Source organism: Cryptomeria japonica, chromosome 11, assembly GCF_030272615.1.
Source record: "Cryptomeria japonica chromosome 11, Sugi_1.0, whole genome shotgun sequence".
Taxonomy (NCBI): Eukaryota; Viridiplantae; Streptophyta; class Pinopsida; order Cupressales; family Cupressaceae; genus Cryptomeria; species Cryptomeria japonica.
The window spans coordinates 160,311,526-160,330,598 of record NC_081415.1 but is presented as its reverse complement, the minus strand read 5'-3'; the positions used below and the strand labels follow the sequence as shown (position 1 = coordinate 160,330,598).

Sequence of the window (19,073 nt, the reverse complement as noted above, 5' to 3'; positions counted from 1 at the left end):
AATGTTTCCTTTACTTCTCATTCTTGAAACAACTCATCAGGTAAGCCGAACCGTCATATTAGGTGAGGAAAGGTGAGAGTGTTGCCCCATTATCGTGTTATGAAGGCTGTGATGATTCCTCCTGCGATATTACCTGGTCTTCAGCCATTGCTTTCAGCTTTCAACTCTTGCTGGAGAATTTCTCTGCAGTCGAGCTTTGAACTTGAACAACCTAATAAGCACGAATTGTTTAAGATCTGAGCCTTATGTGCTTGAAATGAAAATACATCACATTACGAAGACCAAATATCCATAGAAGCTTACAAAAGCAAATAAGGACAATCACCTTACTGTATCATTCAATAACTTTTAAAAGAAAGCAAAGGCTAAGCACTTCTTAGACAAAACCAGACAGAAACCTCTATACATTTATATAAGAAATTTTACTTATACAAACCTATCTCCAGAAATACTGATATATATATATATATATATGAGAGTATATATATATATCAAAATCACTTTAAATTTAAATTTATCAACTGGACCATCAGACATCAAAGACCAACAATTTATCCAGGATAAGTAAATACTGCTAGAGTAAAAACAATAAACTTAATCATAAACATGTTCAAAATACTAAGTCTGACTTATGAACGAACAACCCAACTAAAGGAAAAAGAAGCAAAACTATAGCTTAGAGAGAAATAAATTCCTTAACAGACATATGTTTAAAAAGTATTAACTAGTCTAGGTTGAAAGCAAACTATAAACACTTGAGAGACTTAAGGAGGTGGGAAGCATGATACCATGACAAGCCCGTCTAACCAGCCTGACCTCTCCTAACCTTCTCATGTGGAGCCTTTTATCCAGAGCTGGTTGGCAAATTGGCAGGGGGGGAAGCAGGGGAAGGAGGAATTGCCACATCATTCGGAACCACTTCGATATTCTCATCTTCTAGATAGTTAGCAAACCATTTGTTGCACGTTAGTTTCTTAACCTGTAGAAGCCACATAAGGAAGAAAAAATTCCTTCGCCTGATTGGGTTGTAGGCTTCATAAGCTATTGGGTCCTCTATTGATAGAATTGGGTATCTCAACACCCGATTATTCATCTTGATGAGAATATCATAGTCATGAGCTCCTCGTCAATATTCACCACCACCCTCTCCAATTCACCAAGTAGTTCCTTCTTGAAGACCTTTTTATAGAGTTTCATTACCACATTCCTATCATTCTCAAAATGCATAGCCACTACCAAGAACATTGCGGCAATGTCTGAATTGACTCTAGTGTCATCTTCATTCATAATATAGTCATTCCCAAGGGTTTTTAAAACCATCTTGATGACCGGAGGGTTCAAATAGACTAGGATGCCTTTCAATCTCTCCTTAATTTCTCGTACAAAATCCATTTGGTGCTTGAGCCCTATTAGTCTTAGTGGAGTATCCATCAGAGCTTTTTGAAAAAATATATAAGTCGAAACCCAGGCAAAACAAACGTAAATAGAGCTAGAGTTAAATGTGTCGAGAAATACAACTCATCTTACTATAGACGAATGATATATATTGATAGATGACAGAGATTGGAGGGTCAAGATATGATGAAAGCAATCTCCATGATCACGGTAATTATTACCGCCACCTCTACACGAATGAGCTATTAAGAAATTGCTTGCAAATGCAGAAAGGGGGTCACATCAACATCATAAGAATGACATCAAGTTGGTACTAATCGAGGGGAGTTACTAACAAGAGATGTCTTGAAAAAGGAAACAATTGCCTCTAAAAAATGGCTAAAATCCATAGGTAAATATGATCTAAATTCGTTGTTAAAAATAGAATAATAAAGTAGATAAAGCTAACTCTTGAAGCACCATAATCTCTTATTCCTATTAGTATACACTATATCTATATGAATATTAATACATATACATCCACACACACACACACACACACACATAATTAATTGTATACATGCATGTCTATATAAATATGCATATCCATATATACATATGCATACTAATAGACATAAAATCTTATAAGGCTCTAAGAGGCGATCTTAAGAAGATGTATGAAATTAAGCTTTCCACAAAAAGACCAGAGAGCCAAAAAATAAAACTAAGAGCTCAGAGACAAGCTTACTAAATTCTTTGGTCTCGGGTTAGCATCCTAAGGGAGAAGAGACTCTCCTCCTTCACAAGGCTACCCAAGCTAACCAAGGCCAAAGGGCTGGAATAACCCAATTGGTTGAAGCAAAGGGGAGGACCCCCTCCTAACTGATGAACTGCCCATCAACTCCAACATTAGCTAATTCATCCACTCTAGAGTTTCCTTCTTTATAAATATGGTTAAAGGTCATTTTCTTAAAATCTTTAAGGAGGCCAAGAGCTCTGGACAAGAGCACATTCAACTTCCAATCAGATAGAGAACCTTTTCTAAGGCCATTGATAATAATGGTCGAGTCTCCTTCAATGGCCAGTTTGCGAATACCTCTATTTTGGCAAAGAAGGAGACCTTTAATTAGGGCCAAGATTTCAGCCTTGTTGTTGGATTTAAATCCTATGGGTTTTGCTACCCTAGCCAGTTCCCTCCCACCCTCATCATGCAGACAACATCTGATGCCTGCAAAACCTGGATTCCCTCGGGAGGCCCCATCAAAGTTTAGTTTAACCCAACCCTTTTTAAGGGCACTTCACTTGCAAGCCTTTCTTAACTCCTGATTGTTAGAGTTGCCAATTCCAATAAATGGAGGGATCCTCAAACCAAACCACCTCCCCCTCATCTTCTCATTCCAGTAGGTCATCTCTAAGAGATTAGTAGGAAATTTAGAGGTTATACCATTTAAAGTCTCCACTATTGAGGCTTCTATTTTATTCACCAGAAGGATCCACTCCATCTTCTGCTCCTTGAAGAGTCTCCTATTGTGTTCCTTCCAGAGTTCCCCAATAACCAAAGATGGGGCTAGGTTCCAAAGCCCCCCATAAAGGGAGTTCTTAAAAAGGATTGGCCATGCCTGAAACATCCCAATGATGGTATTGTGAAAGGCTGAGGACCACCCTAATTTGTTGCACAACCACAACCAACACTTAGAGGCATAATTGCAATTGAGAAGGATGTGGTCTTTGTCTTCTTCAACCTCTTCGCACAAGGGACATCTGTTGGGGCCTGCATAGCACATCTTTCTAAATCTATCTACTGTTAAAATCATATTTTGGAGAGCTAACCATGAGAACAATCCTGCCTTTGGTAGACACATCTTGTTCCCGACACAAGGCTACAAGGACAGAGGTGGAAGAGGAAAGTTGTTGACTCAGGAGGAGATTATAACCCTCTTTTGAGGTATATCCTCCCGATTTCGACCCATCCCAAACAAAAGTATTTGACCCTAAGTTGAAAGTGACCATCCTTTTCTTAAGGATGTCTTGAAGCAACAATTTCTCCCCGGTAGGGATGTTTACCTGATCAAGGGATCTCCAAGACCAACCCTTAGCTAAGTCCCCCTCAAGAGGTGTGATGTAGTCCTTGACATACCTACCCCACATAGATTCAAGCACTACCCTTGACAATTCCAAGTTAACTTTTTGCTGAAGGACTGGAAAACCTCCCCAACAGTCAGACCAGAAGAGGGCTTTATCCCCCTTTCCCAGATTCCATGATAATTTGTCTAAGATGATTTTCCTAAAATCTAGCATAAAGTTCCATATACGCGAGCCTCTCGGAGGGGAGGAATCCCTGAAGAGGGTCATATGGTCCCTACCAAAGAGATATTTACGATAGAGGATTTGGGCCCACTTAAGATGAGGAGATCTGAAGATTCTTCATACTAATTTGGCCTCTAATGCCCCGCTCTAGACCTTAATGTCCTTAATCCCAATACCCCCTGTCGACTTAGGCCTACAAATCTTGTCCCAGACCATTAGGGAGATCCATTTCTTCTCTTCCGCCCCTTGCCAAAAGAAAGATCTTAGATGTCTATTTAGTACTTCCTTTTTGGACTGAGGTAGGTTGAAACATGAAAGCTAGTAGATAGGCATAGCAGCCAGAACCAATTTAACTAGAGTAGCTCTGCCTATAGAGGGTAGCCACTTACCCTTCTAGGTTGCTACCCTACTTTTAATCTTTTCTACTACTCCATCCCACAGATTAGATGCCCCAGAGCCCTTATCCAAGGGAAAGCCTAGATACTTATAGGGGAGGCTTCCTAGATTGAAATTCAGAATGCCACAAATGTCTTTTTGAAAACTTAACTTAGTGTTAAAAATAAGACTTCTGATTTAGCCAGGTTGATTTCCTGCCCTGAAGCCTTTGAGAAAGAGTCTAAGATTTTCTTAAAAACCCGAGCCTCACCTAGATCGCTAAGCCCATATAACATAGTTTCATCCACAAATTTCTAATGTGTTATAGGGTCAAGGTTGCTGGTGATTCTAATTCCCGTCACGTGACTATTCTCCCTGGCCCTAGAAATCGATATCCCCAAGGATTCAACCATAATGATGAAGAGAAAAGGGGATAAAGAATCTCCCTGCCTCAAACCCCTAGAGGAACTAAAAAATCCTTCAGGAGTGCCATTAACCAGTACTGAGAATTTAGGCCTAGAGATACATTCAAAAATTAAATTAATCCAGACAGAGGGGAATCCAAAAGCTTCTAAGTATCTGCATAGAAATATCCAATTCACCTTGTCATATGCTTTCCTAATGTCAAGCTTTAAGAGCATACTAGGATTACCATTCTTTTGGACAAAGTGGATAGCCTCCTGAGCTATAATAACCCCATTGTAAATAGATCATCTAGGAACAAAACCTGTGTGTTCCCCACTAATTAACAAGGGAAGGAGTTTTTGAAGCCTATTAGCTAGAGTTTTTGAAAAAAGTTTATAGAAAGTATTGCACAAGGCGATGGGTCGAAACTCATCAAAATGCTCAGGTTTATCCTTCTTAGGGATAAGGGCCAAAAAGGTATTATTAATTTCTTTGAGGATATTACCTGAGTTCCTCATTCCTTCGAGAGCTGTCACTACTTCCACACCTAAGAAGGGCCAACATTTTTGAAAGAAACTGGTCGAAAAGCCATCCAGCCCAGGGGATTTGTCTGGGCTCATCTGCATAAGAGCTTCTTCTACTTCTGCTAAGGAAAATTTAGCAGTAAGAAAATCAGTTTGGTCCTTACTCAGAAGCTTTGGGATACACTTTAAACTTGTCCTGGATAGAGCCATGAGGGCTCTAGTCGGAATTGAGGATAAGAGAAAAGAAATCTACAGCCTCTGTCACAATGGATTTAGGGTTAGCCACCTCAGAGCCGTCACTTAACTTAATCTTGGATATATGATTCATGACTATTCTCATCCTCACACTATTGTAGAAGAATTTGGTGTTCTTATCACCCTCCTCCAGCCACGTCTCTCTGGATTTTTGTTTCCAGAAGACTTCTTCTTTGACAAGAATAGATTCATGATTGACAAGGAGTTTCTTTTCTCTGATAAACAGGGCCTCATCCATCCCATGTGTCATCACTTTCTCATTAACTTCTACCAACTCAGCTTCCACTTGGGCTTTATTATTAAAAATATTGCCAAAGTGCTCCTTATTCCAATTAACGAGTTTATGCTTAATAATCTTAACTTTGTTAGCAATCTTAAAGATCCCAGACCTAGAGACCTTGGCAGCATTCCACCACTCCTTTAGAAGCTTGAGGATGTTATCGTCCTTCAACCACATATTCTCAAATTTACAAGTGCATTGTTTTGGACTAACCTCGCCCTGAATGTCAAGTTGAATAGGAAAGTGATCCGATCCTGAGAAAGGTAGAATAGAGGCATCTAAGATAGGGAAAGTTGATGAGACTGCCCAAAACAAAGAATCTATCGAGTTTCTCTGCAATGTTACTAAACCCTAACCTATGATTATTCCAGGTAAAGGCCTCCTTAACCATATTGATCTCACTCATGCCACTCTAATGGATCCAATCTGCAAATTTAAGAGAAGCATGAGCATTTATACCTAAGCCTCCTCGCTTCTCATGATGATGCAAAATTGCATTAAAGTCCCCACCTAAGATACATATTTGATTAAGGGTGTTTGTGAAATTCTCAGTTTCCTCCCATACTCTTTTTTTTATCCTCATTAAGGATAGGCCCATACACATTAATAATGATAAAATCTAGATTATTTTTGAGGTTAGTAACCCTCTCGCTCATCCAATTGTTGTGAGATTTCATAAATGAAAAAAGGATACTGTGTGGGTCTCAAATTATAGCAAGTCCTCCAGAAGCCCCATTGGCTAGGGCCCTTGTAATTTATCTAAAGCCTAATCGCTTGCTGAAGGAGACTAAATTTTCTTTCCCTAATTTAGTCTCCTGTAACAAAGCTAATTCTGGACTGAAAGAGGATAGACATCACTTGACTAATCTATGTTTGTTAGGGGCATTTAAACCCCTAACATTCCATGAAACAACTTTCATGATGCCTTGGGAAGGACCTTCCCCTTCCCTACATGAAACATGTCCGTGAATTTAACCTGACCTTCCGTTGTTCCATCATTGGCTCTTAGCTCCGATAAGGATTTCCTACCTCTCTTTTCGCAGGACTTGGCACAATTCGGAGTAGATTTATCATCTACTCAGAGTTCGATGCCTAAGGTTTTATTTTCCTTGTTATCTAAGTCTAGAAAAAGTTCCTCCATGTCAGAGACCACAAGGGGGGGGGAGAGGGCCAAAATTACCTTACTAAGCATATTTTTCTTCTGAAGATCAAGTTCACCCTTATCTATTATTTCATCCAATAATTTATCCATGATTTCCTTAGTAACTGAGTCACATAGATAGTTAATAATGCAGTTAACCTCTTCCTCTTTACAGGCTAGATCCTCCTCTTGATCAACCCTTTCCACATTAATGGGGCCTTCCTTCAGATGGGAAGAACCATTAAATTTTCTTCGATCATCCAATCTAGTAGCCTGATTCGAGGAAAGAGGAAGAGCTTCCATCTCCCTACCCATCCCATCTTTAGAAGCCGGAGAAAGATCACCCTTCTTGACAAAGGGTATCACTGGATTAGCAGACATACCTATCTTATCCAACGAAGATTCCACAAGGGGGCAAGGGGAGGAGGGGATCAACTGATCATCCCTGCTTTGGTTTGCACATTGGTTATGTGTTTACACCTAGTTTTCAGAAGCATTTTATTCTCACAGTCTCTTTTATTTTCTATTTGTAGGAGTAGGATTAGTGTAGAAAAACATCCCAAATGCCGAGTGAGAGTCTAAAAGCCAGGATTGTAGCCAAATCTAAGTTTCAAACACTTTCCTTGGCATATACACATTGGTATATCTGTTGAAAATTGTAATGCCATGAATGTTAGAAGCTGTAAGTTATTTAGACATTACTTAGGTGCACCTGCCTTGGTCTCGCAAAGCCAAAAGTGCAGGAGATTTTAGTCTTATAGTTGAATCTCATTCGTTGGCCAAATCCTATCTTAAGTCTGTTGATGAGTTAGTGGCTATTCCTCTAGGACTCAGAATCTGTTGATTTGGGAACCAACATCTACCACTATAGTTGTAATTGATGTTTTTTGTGTTATTATTTCCTTATCATGTGTCTCATCTCTCATCTAACTCCTAAGATTTATATTTTATTAATAACATGTTCACTTCATAGTTTCTTTCTCTCACATGTTAGAAATCTAAGAGAAGATTGGCAAGATATTTTAAAATTGATGATAAGACATGTATTAATTTTAGAAATAGAATATGTGGATAACAAAATAGAACAACATGTTAGACATCTAAGAGAAGATTGGCAAGATATTTTAAAATTGATGAGAAAAAATGTATTAATTTTAGAAATAGAATACGTGGATAACAAAATAGAATAAAAATTAAGATGAGTGACAACTAAATTTTTGTCACTTAACAAACAATTTTTTCAATGCGTTGGTCTTAAGAAAAATTTGTAATCAAATTAAAGCTACATACACAAATAAACAAGCATATTGTCTGAAAAATAACTTCTTCAAATAAAAATGAAATAACAATATGAATAATATAAAATAATTTTTAAGTAAAATTTAAAATCAGTGTCATACTTGAAATAAATAAAATAGTTTGATATGTTTAGACATTTTCTAGATAGATGTCGTTATTTCCCTCCTTTTTTAAAACATTTTATTTCTATTTTTTCTAAAAAAATTATGTGCACAAACTATTATAAATACCAATTCTAAAATATCGCTTAAAAATTAAAAAAAATAAGGGACCACAACTCCACAAATATTTCCTAAAAATGTTGAACCCTAAAATACCCAACAATTAGAAAAAATTAGATGACCCCACCATTCCACCACAACCCACTTGAAAGAATACCTCATATTTGAGTTTGCTATTATCATGCATGTTTTTCTACTTGTTGAATAATAGAAAGTAATGATATTTTTTTTATAAAGCTAGGGTGTCATAAGATTAATTGATCTTTTCCTATTAAGAGGCCTTATTTTTTAGAATTTTGTAGGCATTTATTATCATGGACTCTTTTCCTACTAACCCCATGTCCCCATGTTATTTCTTAAATCCATTTTCTGCTTAAAAACAAGCAGTTAGAGTGTCCTCATACAAATCTTTAATCATGGAATAAGGATAATTTTAAAAAAATTCCTGTTTTTGTGGAGCATTCATGGCCTAAAAAAAAGCCACATGGCAGCACAAATTTGTTTGCCTCCATTTTTAACAATTTTTCTTTCTAAATTTATCACATATAATCATATTAATACTATTTAAACAATTTATTATTTGTGTGGCAGAAGAATTTAAGTTGATTGCTAACAATTTGTTAATGAGGAGTGGCTGCTAACCAAAATAAGCTAAGCAGTCACATGGGGACATGCCCTAAGAGAGCTTATCTTTTAGAATTTTATAGAATTTTATAGATTTGAAAGGTGGAAAAAATGAAAAGTTTTTAGAAGTTTGTAGATTTGAGAGATTAAAAAAATGAGAAGTTTTCAAATTTTGTAGATTTATCATTTAATATTAATTTTCTTAATTTTTTGAATTTTTATCAATTAATTTTTAATTTTTTTATATTTATTATTTTGTTGAATTAAATATGTTAAATATAGCAGTAACAGCTGGGAGAGGATTTAGTGTGGCCTAGCAAGAGTTGTGCGGGGACACCTCTGAGATATAATTTTGAGCATAAACAAGACACAAGATGAGAAAATATTTTTTCTCCAAGAGTAGAGAGCCTAGTTAGAACTGCCAGCTGAAATTGAAATGCTGAATGAAAGCGAATAATTTTGAATATAAACAAAACACAAGATGAGAAAATATTAAATATAATTACTTAATGCTGTTAAACTTCTTAAGTAGAGGCCAGCTGAAGCTATATGCTGGATAATTCAATTTGGAGTTCAAAAATGATCCTGTGCTTTTCTTTTCCGAAATTTTAGCAAATGCCGCTGCAAAATAGTATCAGAAAGTAACCCATGAAGAATCCTCAATGTTTCCTTTACTTCTCATTCTTGAAACAACTCATCAGGTAAGCCGAACCGTCATATTAGGTGAGGAAAGGTGAGAGTGTTGCCCCATTATCGTGTTATGAAGGCTGTGATGATTCCTCCTGCGATATTACCTGGTCTTCAGCCATTGCTTTCAGCTTTCAACTCTTGCTGGAGAATTTCTCTGCAGTCGAGCTTTGAACTTGAACAACCTAATAAGCACGAATTGTTTAAGATCTGAGCCTTATGTGCTTGAAATGAAAATACATCACATTACGAAGACCAAATATCCATAGAATGAACTGGAGTCCATTACCCTTGGCAATGTTTAGACCGTTGATGGCAGCTGCAAGCCTAGTGAGATTATTTACTCCTTAACCGAGAGCATATGGGAAAGTTATGTTCCGCCATTAATGGGCCTTATAGTGCCGCCTCCTACACCAACAATACCTGTGTCCCATGATGATCATATACTGAGAAAAGAGAAAAATGATGATCTGTAATTTCTACAAAATCGGTCCTCTTTTCTAGATTCCGTTTGGCACTTGGAACATCCGGAAATTTCAAGGAATAACAAAAACTTCTAGATTCACATTCTTAAAACACAAATTTAATACATATTTTTCTTTGACCTTTTCTATTTTAACCTTATTAGGCAGCGTGTGATGGTCTACAAGGTTTTTCTCTTGACTTTCCACTATAACCTATAACCTAATCCTCAATGGAGGATTAAGTTAAAGATACTCTTTTCTTTTACAGTTAAAACCCTAATTCTGTGTGTAATCAAAATCACAAAAGGTCTCTGACAGTCCTCCCATCTCTGCAAAAGAACAGTAGGAAGCTCTGTCATGGCCGCTGACATGTCGTGCAGCAGCTACAACAATAGCAATAGAAGCCAGAGTGACCTGAAGGCGTACCGCGCCTCCATTATTCATAGCATCGGCGACCCTTCGGAAGTAGAAAAGGGCGCGTCTTATGACTATTTCCCAGACGGCCTCCTGATAGTAGAAAGGGGGAAAATCCGAGCCGTAGGGCACGCAAATGATCTTTTACCCTCCTACGAGCAAACCCTAGAAATTATCCACTACGAAGAAGCCCTTATAACCCCGGGCTTCGTGGATACGCACATTCATTATCCGCAGCTGGAGATTGTGGGCTCGCATGGAGAGCAGTTGCTGGAATGGCTGGAAAAGTACGTTTTTCTGGCGGAAGGGCGCTTTGATGAGAGCGGCCACGCAGAAGATGTGGCTCGCCGCTTCTTAGCGGAATTGCTGCGCAACGGTACGACAACGGCGCTCGTGTTTGGGAGCGTCCATAAAGAGTCTGTAGATGCTTTTTTCCAGGTGGCGGCGGAGCTAGGGCTGCGCATGATTGCTGGGAAGGTGCTCATGGACTCCAATGCGCCAGACTGGCTCAGGTTTATTCGCCTCCCCTGTTTTACTACTTTGAAGCAAAACTGAAGTTGCCAAAAAGAAATCAAAACATTAAAAGGATTTTGACTAGTTTTTTCCCTGAAAAGATAATCTAAGCATTTGAGAAATACAGTCTAAAATTGACGGTAGATTCTTTTTCTGTAGGTCAATGTGATTTTTAACTCAATTGAAGCCATAATTTGCAAACTTATAAGAAAGAGATTTACAATATTTACATGCCAGGTATCATAGACAGTGATGGAAGGCCTAGGTATAATATTTTTTGCAATCAGAGAACTAAAACTAAATAAACAACACCGGGTGATATGGCATCATTCTTAGATGAGATTTTTCAACTACTTCGAAGGTCTCATTCATACTAATGCTTGTAACTGCAGAATATCTACCATCATTTTGGTAAAATCTGCTAAATTATGATTCATGGGGCAACAGGCAGGACAAGTCATTGATTTTATCCTAGCTGTCCAGAGCTATATAGCAAAGGAAAAATATATTTACAAAACTTTAGCTTGAATACTCGAAATTCAATAATGTCGTGTGAAAGAAATTCATCAAAATGTGACTTACAGTAAGACCTGCCGAAGAAAATCTGAGTTTAATGTGCCTTTGAACTATTGGCCAAAATATTCATGACCAGGGTAGCTAGCTGTAAAACAAAGTCATATGACTTGATTCCAGAATCAATGATATCTTGTGTGCGTCTTACTGTATTTTCAATTCTAGCTGATAATGCTTCAAGCAAATCTAGTAGCTCTTCGTCTGGCGACAAACCAATCTGCAAATTGAAATTTTCATTAGAAGCAATGCTCAAATGAGATGCAATATTAAAACATATAATTCAGTAATGTGAAAATTATTATCATCTATGAGAATTAACTGGCATCAATATTAGCTAAACGCTTGAGCGACAAAATTGTCAACATCCTCCCCAACTTGGCTGCATTAGATAGCTAGTCTGAGTAAGAAACATTTACAATCAATCATAAATAGATAAGCCGAAACAATGTTCTGCACCTTGCAATAAATGCGCCTAAACAATCTTAAAAAGGAATTTAATCTGTGGAGTGCAAACTGCATTTTATGTATGTGTGCAAGAATGACCATGAAATGCAGTGCAGTTTGCACGTTCATATTCCTTGGTACTTCAAATACCCTGGTCCCTAGTATCCTATTCCATATCAGATCTCCGGATAATGAAGTATATAAATGTTTTTAACATTTCAAAATTCAAACTGAGCTGCTTTTTGAAAGTGGGTCTACAAATCTTGCATATGAAAATTTACAGAATAAAATGTACCATTTGGGAACCTTTAGAGTGTAGCTTCTGAAGAAAGAAGGCTGAATTGTTCCAATGGCTTCTCTGCCTTCCATAATGAATCACCTGCTCTCTCTGTGATTAAAAGGAATGTTTCCTTTTCAATATTGACATCCTCTGCAACTGCTATATTATTAAATCTATTCAACATATCCACATCCCTGATTTCTGAGCCACCATGTCTTGGGAGCTACACATGGAAGCAGCAAGCAACACATACCCCACTTAGCATCCAAACACTGGCCACCTGCATGAACATCTCACGTGCTCTGCAATCATGCCTTGAAAACTTGAAAACATACCACATCCCCCATCATTCTATGCGCCGGTTGCCTGGAAGAAGTTAGACCTAATGCTTTTGCCCTTTAAAACCTTCAAATTTTTTTCTACTGCTCTTTTTAATTGGTTACAGTATTTCCCCCCTTTTTTATAAGTGAAAAATTAAAAAACCTTTCAAAAATAACACAGAAAAAATCAAAACAGTAATTAAAAAATTAACTGTTGTAAACATAAGTATGTATTTTTTTTCTCCCAAACAATTTCCAAAACATTAAGTTACCACTTACATTCAGATGAAAACATTAAGTTACCACTTATATTCAGATGAAAACATTAATGGCCTTTTATAGATAGAGATTATAACAATTAACTATTGATTTTATTTTCGGGCTGTGTATGAATAAATGAAAGTTTTTAATAACATTCACGAGGCCAAACAGTCCATGGGACCATTGGATAACCAACAGCACTGCTAAGTGTAAAAGTCCAAAGAAGCAGGTTGCCCACACAATGCCTACTTGATCTCCCTTTCCTTTTGGATCATAAATCGTTCATTGGATAATCAACTGCACTGCTAAATCTAAAAGTCCAAACAAGCAGCCTGCCAACACAGCACCTACTTGATCTCCCTTTCCTTTTGGATCATAAATCTTTCACTGTGTATCTTGATCATATAATATGCAGTTTTTATTATCCTTTATTTAAACTAGTTATTCAAGTAGCCAACATTCAAAATCTCAATGTACTTGACCTGAATATCCATATAAGCCGGACACTCCATGATGTAGTGTCATTCCATCTCCACTAGCTCCAAAGTACAAAAACATCATTTCCTATCTGCCCACTCTTCTTTAGGTCTTGTCCACCTTTCAGTTTCACACCTAAGTTAGTGTGAACCAATTTTTAACTAAGCCATTAACATTTTCACTTAAAATTTTATTTTCGCTCCTATATAGTTCTTTTGTGTATGGTCATTTGAAGGATCGAAATGTTTGATATAGTATTCTCGTTTCTTTTCAAGTTGTCTTGTCCACAAGCTTATCTTGACTCTTTCTTGCACGTGCTTTTTGATTGCTCCATTAGTATTTGGACACTTTTTTTTGCTAACATCTCACTTATTCATCCACTTGTCATTTTGTTTCATCCTCATGCTTTTCCCTATATTTAATTTCTTTCAGTCCCCATTTTGAATCAGTGGCACAGCTTTATATTCTATAGCCTCTCTAAGTAACTTAGCAGTGATGTCTTTATATGAAAGGCGCCAGTACCAATTAAGACAATCTTATAAAAACTTGATGTTCTGTTTTGAAACTACTTATAATTAGATGCTTTTATAACCTTTTGCTTTTATAAGCTTTCTGTCTGTCTCCACTTCATTGCTGACAAGTTGCCACCTCAAACTCCAAACTCATATAACACCACCGGCACCACCAACAACTTAAAAAGAGTTTTTTTTTTTAAATTTTCAATCCCACAATCCAGCCCTTCTGCATCTATTTTAGAATGAATAGAAAGGTTTCTATCCTCTGTATCCGTTTTGCAATGAACTTATTTATAAACTGCTTGAGAGTTATCTCTGATGCATTGTTATTTTTATTTTCTTCCTCACTCCTTGCATCACTTAAACTGTTAAACATGTTTAAATGTCTTTCTGTAGTTATTGATTTTCATTTTATGAATTTGTCTACAGGGATACGGTAGAGTCAGGGTACAAGGACAGTTTAGAGCTCATACAACGCTGGCACGGGAAGCATCGATTGAGCTATGCAGTTACACCACGTTTTGCTATCACATGCAGCCGTGAACAATTAAAAAGCGCAGGGCGTCTGTTGACAGAGCACCCAGGTGTTTACCTCCACACCCACCTTTCAGAAAACAAAGCAGAAATCGAGTCCGTAGCCCATCTTTTTCCAGAACGGACAGGCTACTTGGACGTGTACGCCCACTATGGCTTAGTGGGGCCACGCTCCATTTTCGCCCATGGGATCCATCTCACAGAGCACGAGTGTGCCCATCTTGGGCACGCAGGTGCCGCCGTGGCATTTTGCCCATCTTCCAATCTGTTTTTGGGCAGTGGGCTGCTTGACCTGGCGAGGTTAGAGAAGCACAAGGTCCATGTTGGGTTAGCAACTGATATTGGAGCGGGCACCTCTTTTTCGTTGCTACACACCTGTAATGAGGCTTACAAGGTGTTGCAGCTCCAAGGCCACAAATTGGATCCTTTCAAGGCCTTGTATTTGGCCACTTTGGGAGGGGCCCGAGCATTGAGGCTGGATGATAAGATTGGCAACTTTAGCATTGGCAAGGAGGCTGATTTTGCGGTGCTCGATTACAAGGCCACACCATTGCTCGACTACCGGATCGGTGGTGCCAACAAAATTGAGGAGAAGTTGTTTGTGCTCATGATGTTGGGGGATGATCGATGTGTGAAAGAGACTTTTGCCGAGGGGAGGTCCGTGTACAGACGAGCTGGCTCTTGACTTTTTTTCTATTGAAGCTTTCCATTGTTGCATTCCATTAAATTAAATAGGGCTGCAGTCATATGGAGGCCAATCTCTAAAAAATTGTTGAGAATTCTCTAAAAAAATGTAGAGAATTTTCAGGAGTTCAGTAAACAGAGGTTTCATTGATTTTTTTAATAATGGGAAGTTTAAAATTTTGAGTTTTTAAATTTAAGAAAGTCGGTGGTCCAATAATTATTCTTGGACAATAAAGAATTTTAAATCTATAGATCTATAAAATTATGAATAAGAATTTAAGAAATTAAAACGAATATTATGTGACCAAAATATTTTAAAATGGATGGAAAATTTTTCTGTCTTGTCCAAAGACACCTCTTCAAATCTAAAATCAACAAGATAGGACTTCTATTTCTTGTATGAGATCACCTCTTTAAATCTAAAATAAAAAAGATATGGCTTCTATTTCTTGTATGAGATTCTAAATTATTAGCCGATAGGCTATTATTCTTTGGAAATCCACCGGAAACATCAAGTCTCACGCCTGAAAAGATAAACTCGGGAACTTTTCTGACGTGGGTTTGCAATTTACGATCAGTTTGGTGGGAGTGTTGAAGGCACTCTGCAGGAGTAGATTTAATGGAAGAAGCAGGGGATAAAACGCTCATGGAATGTTTCGCTGTGGAATTGGTTTTCTTGCGAGAATGGTAAGTACAATTTGTGGTAGAGTTTGCTCTGTTTTTGTCTCTTCTGCAATTCTAGGGTCTCTTCTAGCTGGGTCGCCGGATCATTTTTAGCTCAATTGTATAGCAATGAGGATGATTATGATAAAATTTATCGGTCTCCCATGGTTTCAGGGTTTGTTGAGCCTTACGGCTGCAGTAGTCCTCTTGACCGCTTAGAGAATAGGGAAATTCAATTTGCTTCTAGGCCTTCGGCAAGGCAACGGGTTGAAACCGTCGATTTTAGCTATAAATTAGGTCCAATTTTAAGTAGATTAGGATCTAAAAAGCCATGCTAGAATAGGGATCGTGGTGCATGAACTGAAACTAGCCTGACATCTACAAATTTGAGCTCTATCCCTGGCAGGCTCTTCAAAGAATGCTTGAGCTTGAATGGCAGTTTCTTTGCCACCTGATTCCTGCATTCGGCCGCGCAGCGGACCTTTACAGCCACAACTGTATTCTGATCTTGTTTACCCCATTCCTCGGAATAATGGTGGACTTTCACCCTTATTACATTCAGGTTCTATTTACAAGCAGCAGAATACAAGGTCGCAGTTTGGTTCCAAATTCAGATGAGCGCTTTGGAATAGAGTATGGGCGTCCATCAAAGCATGAAGGATATAGGAATTCCATCAAATGTTGTAGTTGCTTTGGTAGATCCGCAAGTAGAAGATGAAAGCATAGACAAGGCGTTCTAACTGTTTGGCAAAGTACCTCAAAGAAAGTGATTGCATGGGTTGTAATGAGCACAAGATATGCACAAAAAGGATTCATTGAAAAGGCTTTCAAAACTTTAAAAAGTAAATGCAAATGGCAGATGTAGAGCCAAATCGCATGCCCTAGCCAGTATACCACGCTTATGCCAAATGGGGGCGCTGGAAAAGGGTATTAACATCTATTATAGAATGAAAAACTTATAATCGCCCAAAATAGGCCGCAACTCACCAGGGGACAAGGCATGCGAATTTCTTGACAAAACGCCTCAAAAATATCATCTTATTAAGTATAATGGTAGAGTAGGAAATTTGATCTCCTGGATAGAAAGTTTGTTGAGAAATGTTGTCGCAAGTCCATCAATGGTACCTGATATGCTAGCAAAATACTATCATGTATGCATCCAAGGGTTCATGATTTCTTACTACTACTGTGAATGCTGAGAGGTACATGATTTCGTAGTCACAAGAAATCCCTTATGGCTATCTCACATTATTGGGTGTAACTGAAATACAAAGCAGACAACCAAATATTGTCATCAAGTCAAATTAGTTTATGCTGAGAGGTACATGATTTCGTAGTCACAAGAAATCCCTTATGGCTATCTCACATTATTGGGTGTAACTGAAATACAAAGCAGACAACCAAATATTGTCATCAAGTCAAATTAGTTTTATGCATACTAGGAAGCGAGTTAGAATTCTGAGCAGACCAGAGAGTGTACTTCAACTCTTTGATTTAAATGCACAGGATGCATTACCACTTTTCGTGGTTTTGGGGAAAATGGGAAAGTTGACATTGTGACAATATTTCTCTATCCTTTATGCTTTGATGGATGTCCATACCCTGTTTGAAACTCCTATTTGGGCACATGCAGGAAGGATGCTGGCAAATGTTGTAAAATTTGACTTCACACCTGCCAATTGCATTTACTTGAAAGTTTTTAAACCACTTTCAACAGGTACATTCTATGTGTATACTACAATCATAGCATTCCATGTGACCACATTTCTTTGAGTGCTTTTACTGATGTTCATACCCTGTCTAAAGCCCCCATTTTGGCATAGGCAGAGAGGATGCTGACAAAGGTTGTAGAATTTGGCTTTACACCTACCAATGACATTTGCTTGAAAGTTTCTAGAGATTTTTCACCAATCCCATTTTGTGCATTTCCCACAATCATGACATTCCATAAATTAACACTTCTTTATGGCATTTTGTCAAACGGTTCATGTGCCTTACCAATGCTTCCACATTGTGCGTACGTGCATATCAGGGCAGCTGCAACTACAACAGCTGATAAAAATTTTCTATACTTAACGCTTTGATGGATCTGCATCCCTTATTCCAAAGCTCCCATTTTGGCAGACATGGAAGACGCTGGCAAAGGTATTGGAAGATGCCTTTATACCTGCCAATTGAATTTGCTTGAAAGTCTCCAAAGCTTTTTCAGCAAATCCATCATGTGCATATCCTTTTGAGGCATCCTGTCAAAAAATTGGGAGGCCTTGTTTATGCTTCCAAATTTTGCATACATGTCTACCAGAGCAATTCCAACTATACTATCCGACAAGTTCCACGGTTCCCATTCAGGGGCAAACTTCTGGCTGCATGGGTGTCGTTGTCATCAGGTGGCAGTTTATTTCTGCAGCAGAGGTTCTACTTCTGCCATGACAGTTTTGAATCGGCCATGGTGGTTTTGTAATCGCCTCTTGTCATAAAGTGGCAGTTTGTTGAGAAATCCGTATGTTTTTTTAATTCTGATCATTTTTTTAAACCTTACTCGGATGACTATTTAAATTGAATATAGCTTTTAAATTGGATGGAATGAAAAGATGATTTTGATCAATATTGTTGTGCATTTTTTGAAAACAAGATGTTTATGAAAAATTGTTAATAAATTATAAGATGAAATTTTTTCACTTTTAAATATAAAATTTTAAATTTCAATTAATTAATAAATACTATCAAATGTAAGTGGACACAATATGTTAGAAGACAAGTTAAATAAATTAACACACAAAATAAAGTCAAATGAAAACCATTTTGGGATAGCATACCACATATTATTAATCTAAGTGCTCAAGAGTTACTAAATGAAAATAGTAAAATCTAATGAAAACAATTCTAAGACTGCAACTTATATATCAATTTGCTTAAATACTTTTAGCAAAATATATATCATTAGCCTCTAGAAAGCTTCATGCCTACTACAATCAAATGTGTTTTCTTTTCCTTTCTTAGTAAAGTAATGTTCAACCTCTTGTGAAGTTAAATGTTCTTGAACCTTTACTATTAATCACAATATTTTTCTTACTAAAACTCTTATGTTCTATAGTCTAGATGTGAAGGATACAAACCACTTTAGATATAGTTAATGATTTTTATTTCTAATCTAATTTAGATTGACCTTAATAAGTAGTAGTAAAATGAGTGCCCTTATCACATCAAAATGATGCTCAAGTGATTCATACCACGTCAAGTCAAACCAACCTAAATTCCTATCTCATTTGAAAACATTCATGAACCATTGTTTATGGAGATTATTGAAACTTAAGCTTCTTGTCCAATCCAAACTATATAAAGATAGAAATCCATTTATTTTTAATTACAATTTATTTTACTAGAATTTATTTAATTTGTGCATACACATGGTTTATTTAATTAAGATTATCTACAATAA

General features: G+C 37.3%; 1 protein-coding gene and 1 long non-coding RNA gene across 2 annotated transcripts; one reads left to right on the top strand and one right to left on the bottom strand.

Annotated features, from left to right (window-relative positions):
• The first annotated feature begins 9,350 nt into the window (after positions 1–9,350).
• Positions 9,351–15,184, top strand: LOC131066070 (uncharacterized). Its single transcript, XM_058000748.2, has 2 exons — positions 9,351–10,882; positions 14,183–15,184. Exons 1-2 carry the CDS (start codon positions 10,314–10,316, stop codon positions 14,970–14,972), a joined length of 1,359 nt encoding a protein of 452 aa, XP_057856731.1. The 5' UTR covers positions 9,351–10,313; the 3' UTR covers positions 14,973–15,184.
• Positions 10,785–12,503, bottom strand: LOC131066071 (uncharacterized). The gene is made up of 3 exons (XR_009111544.1): positions 12,196–12,503; positions 11,466–11,673; positions 10,785–10,921 (listed from the first exon to the last, which is right to left on the bottom strand). It is a non-coding gene; the product is annotated as an uncharacterized LOC131066071 (long non-coding RNA).
• Positions 15,185–19,073: the final 3,889 nt, after the last annotated feature.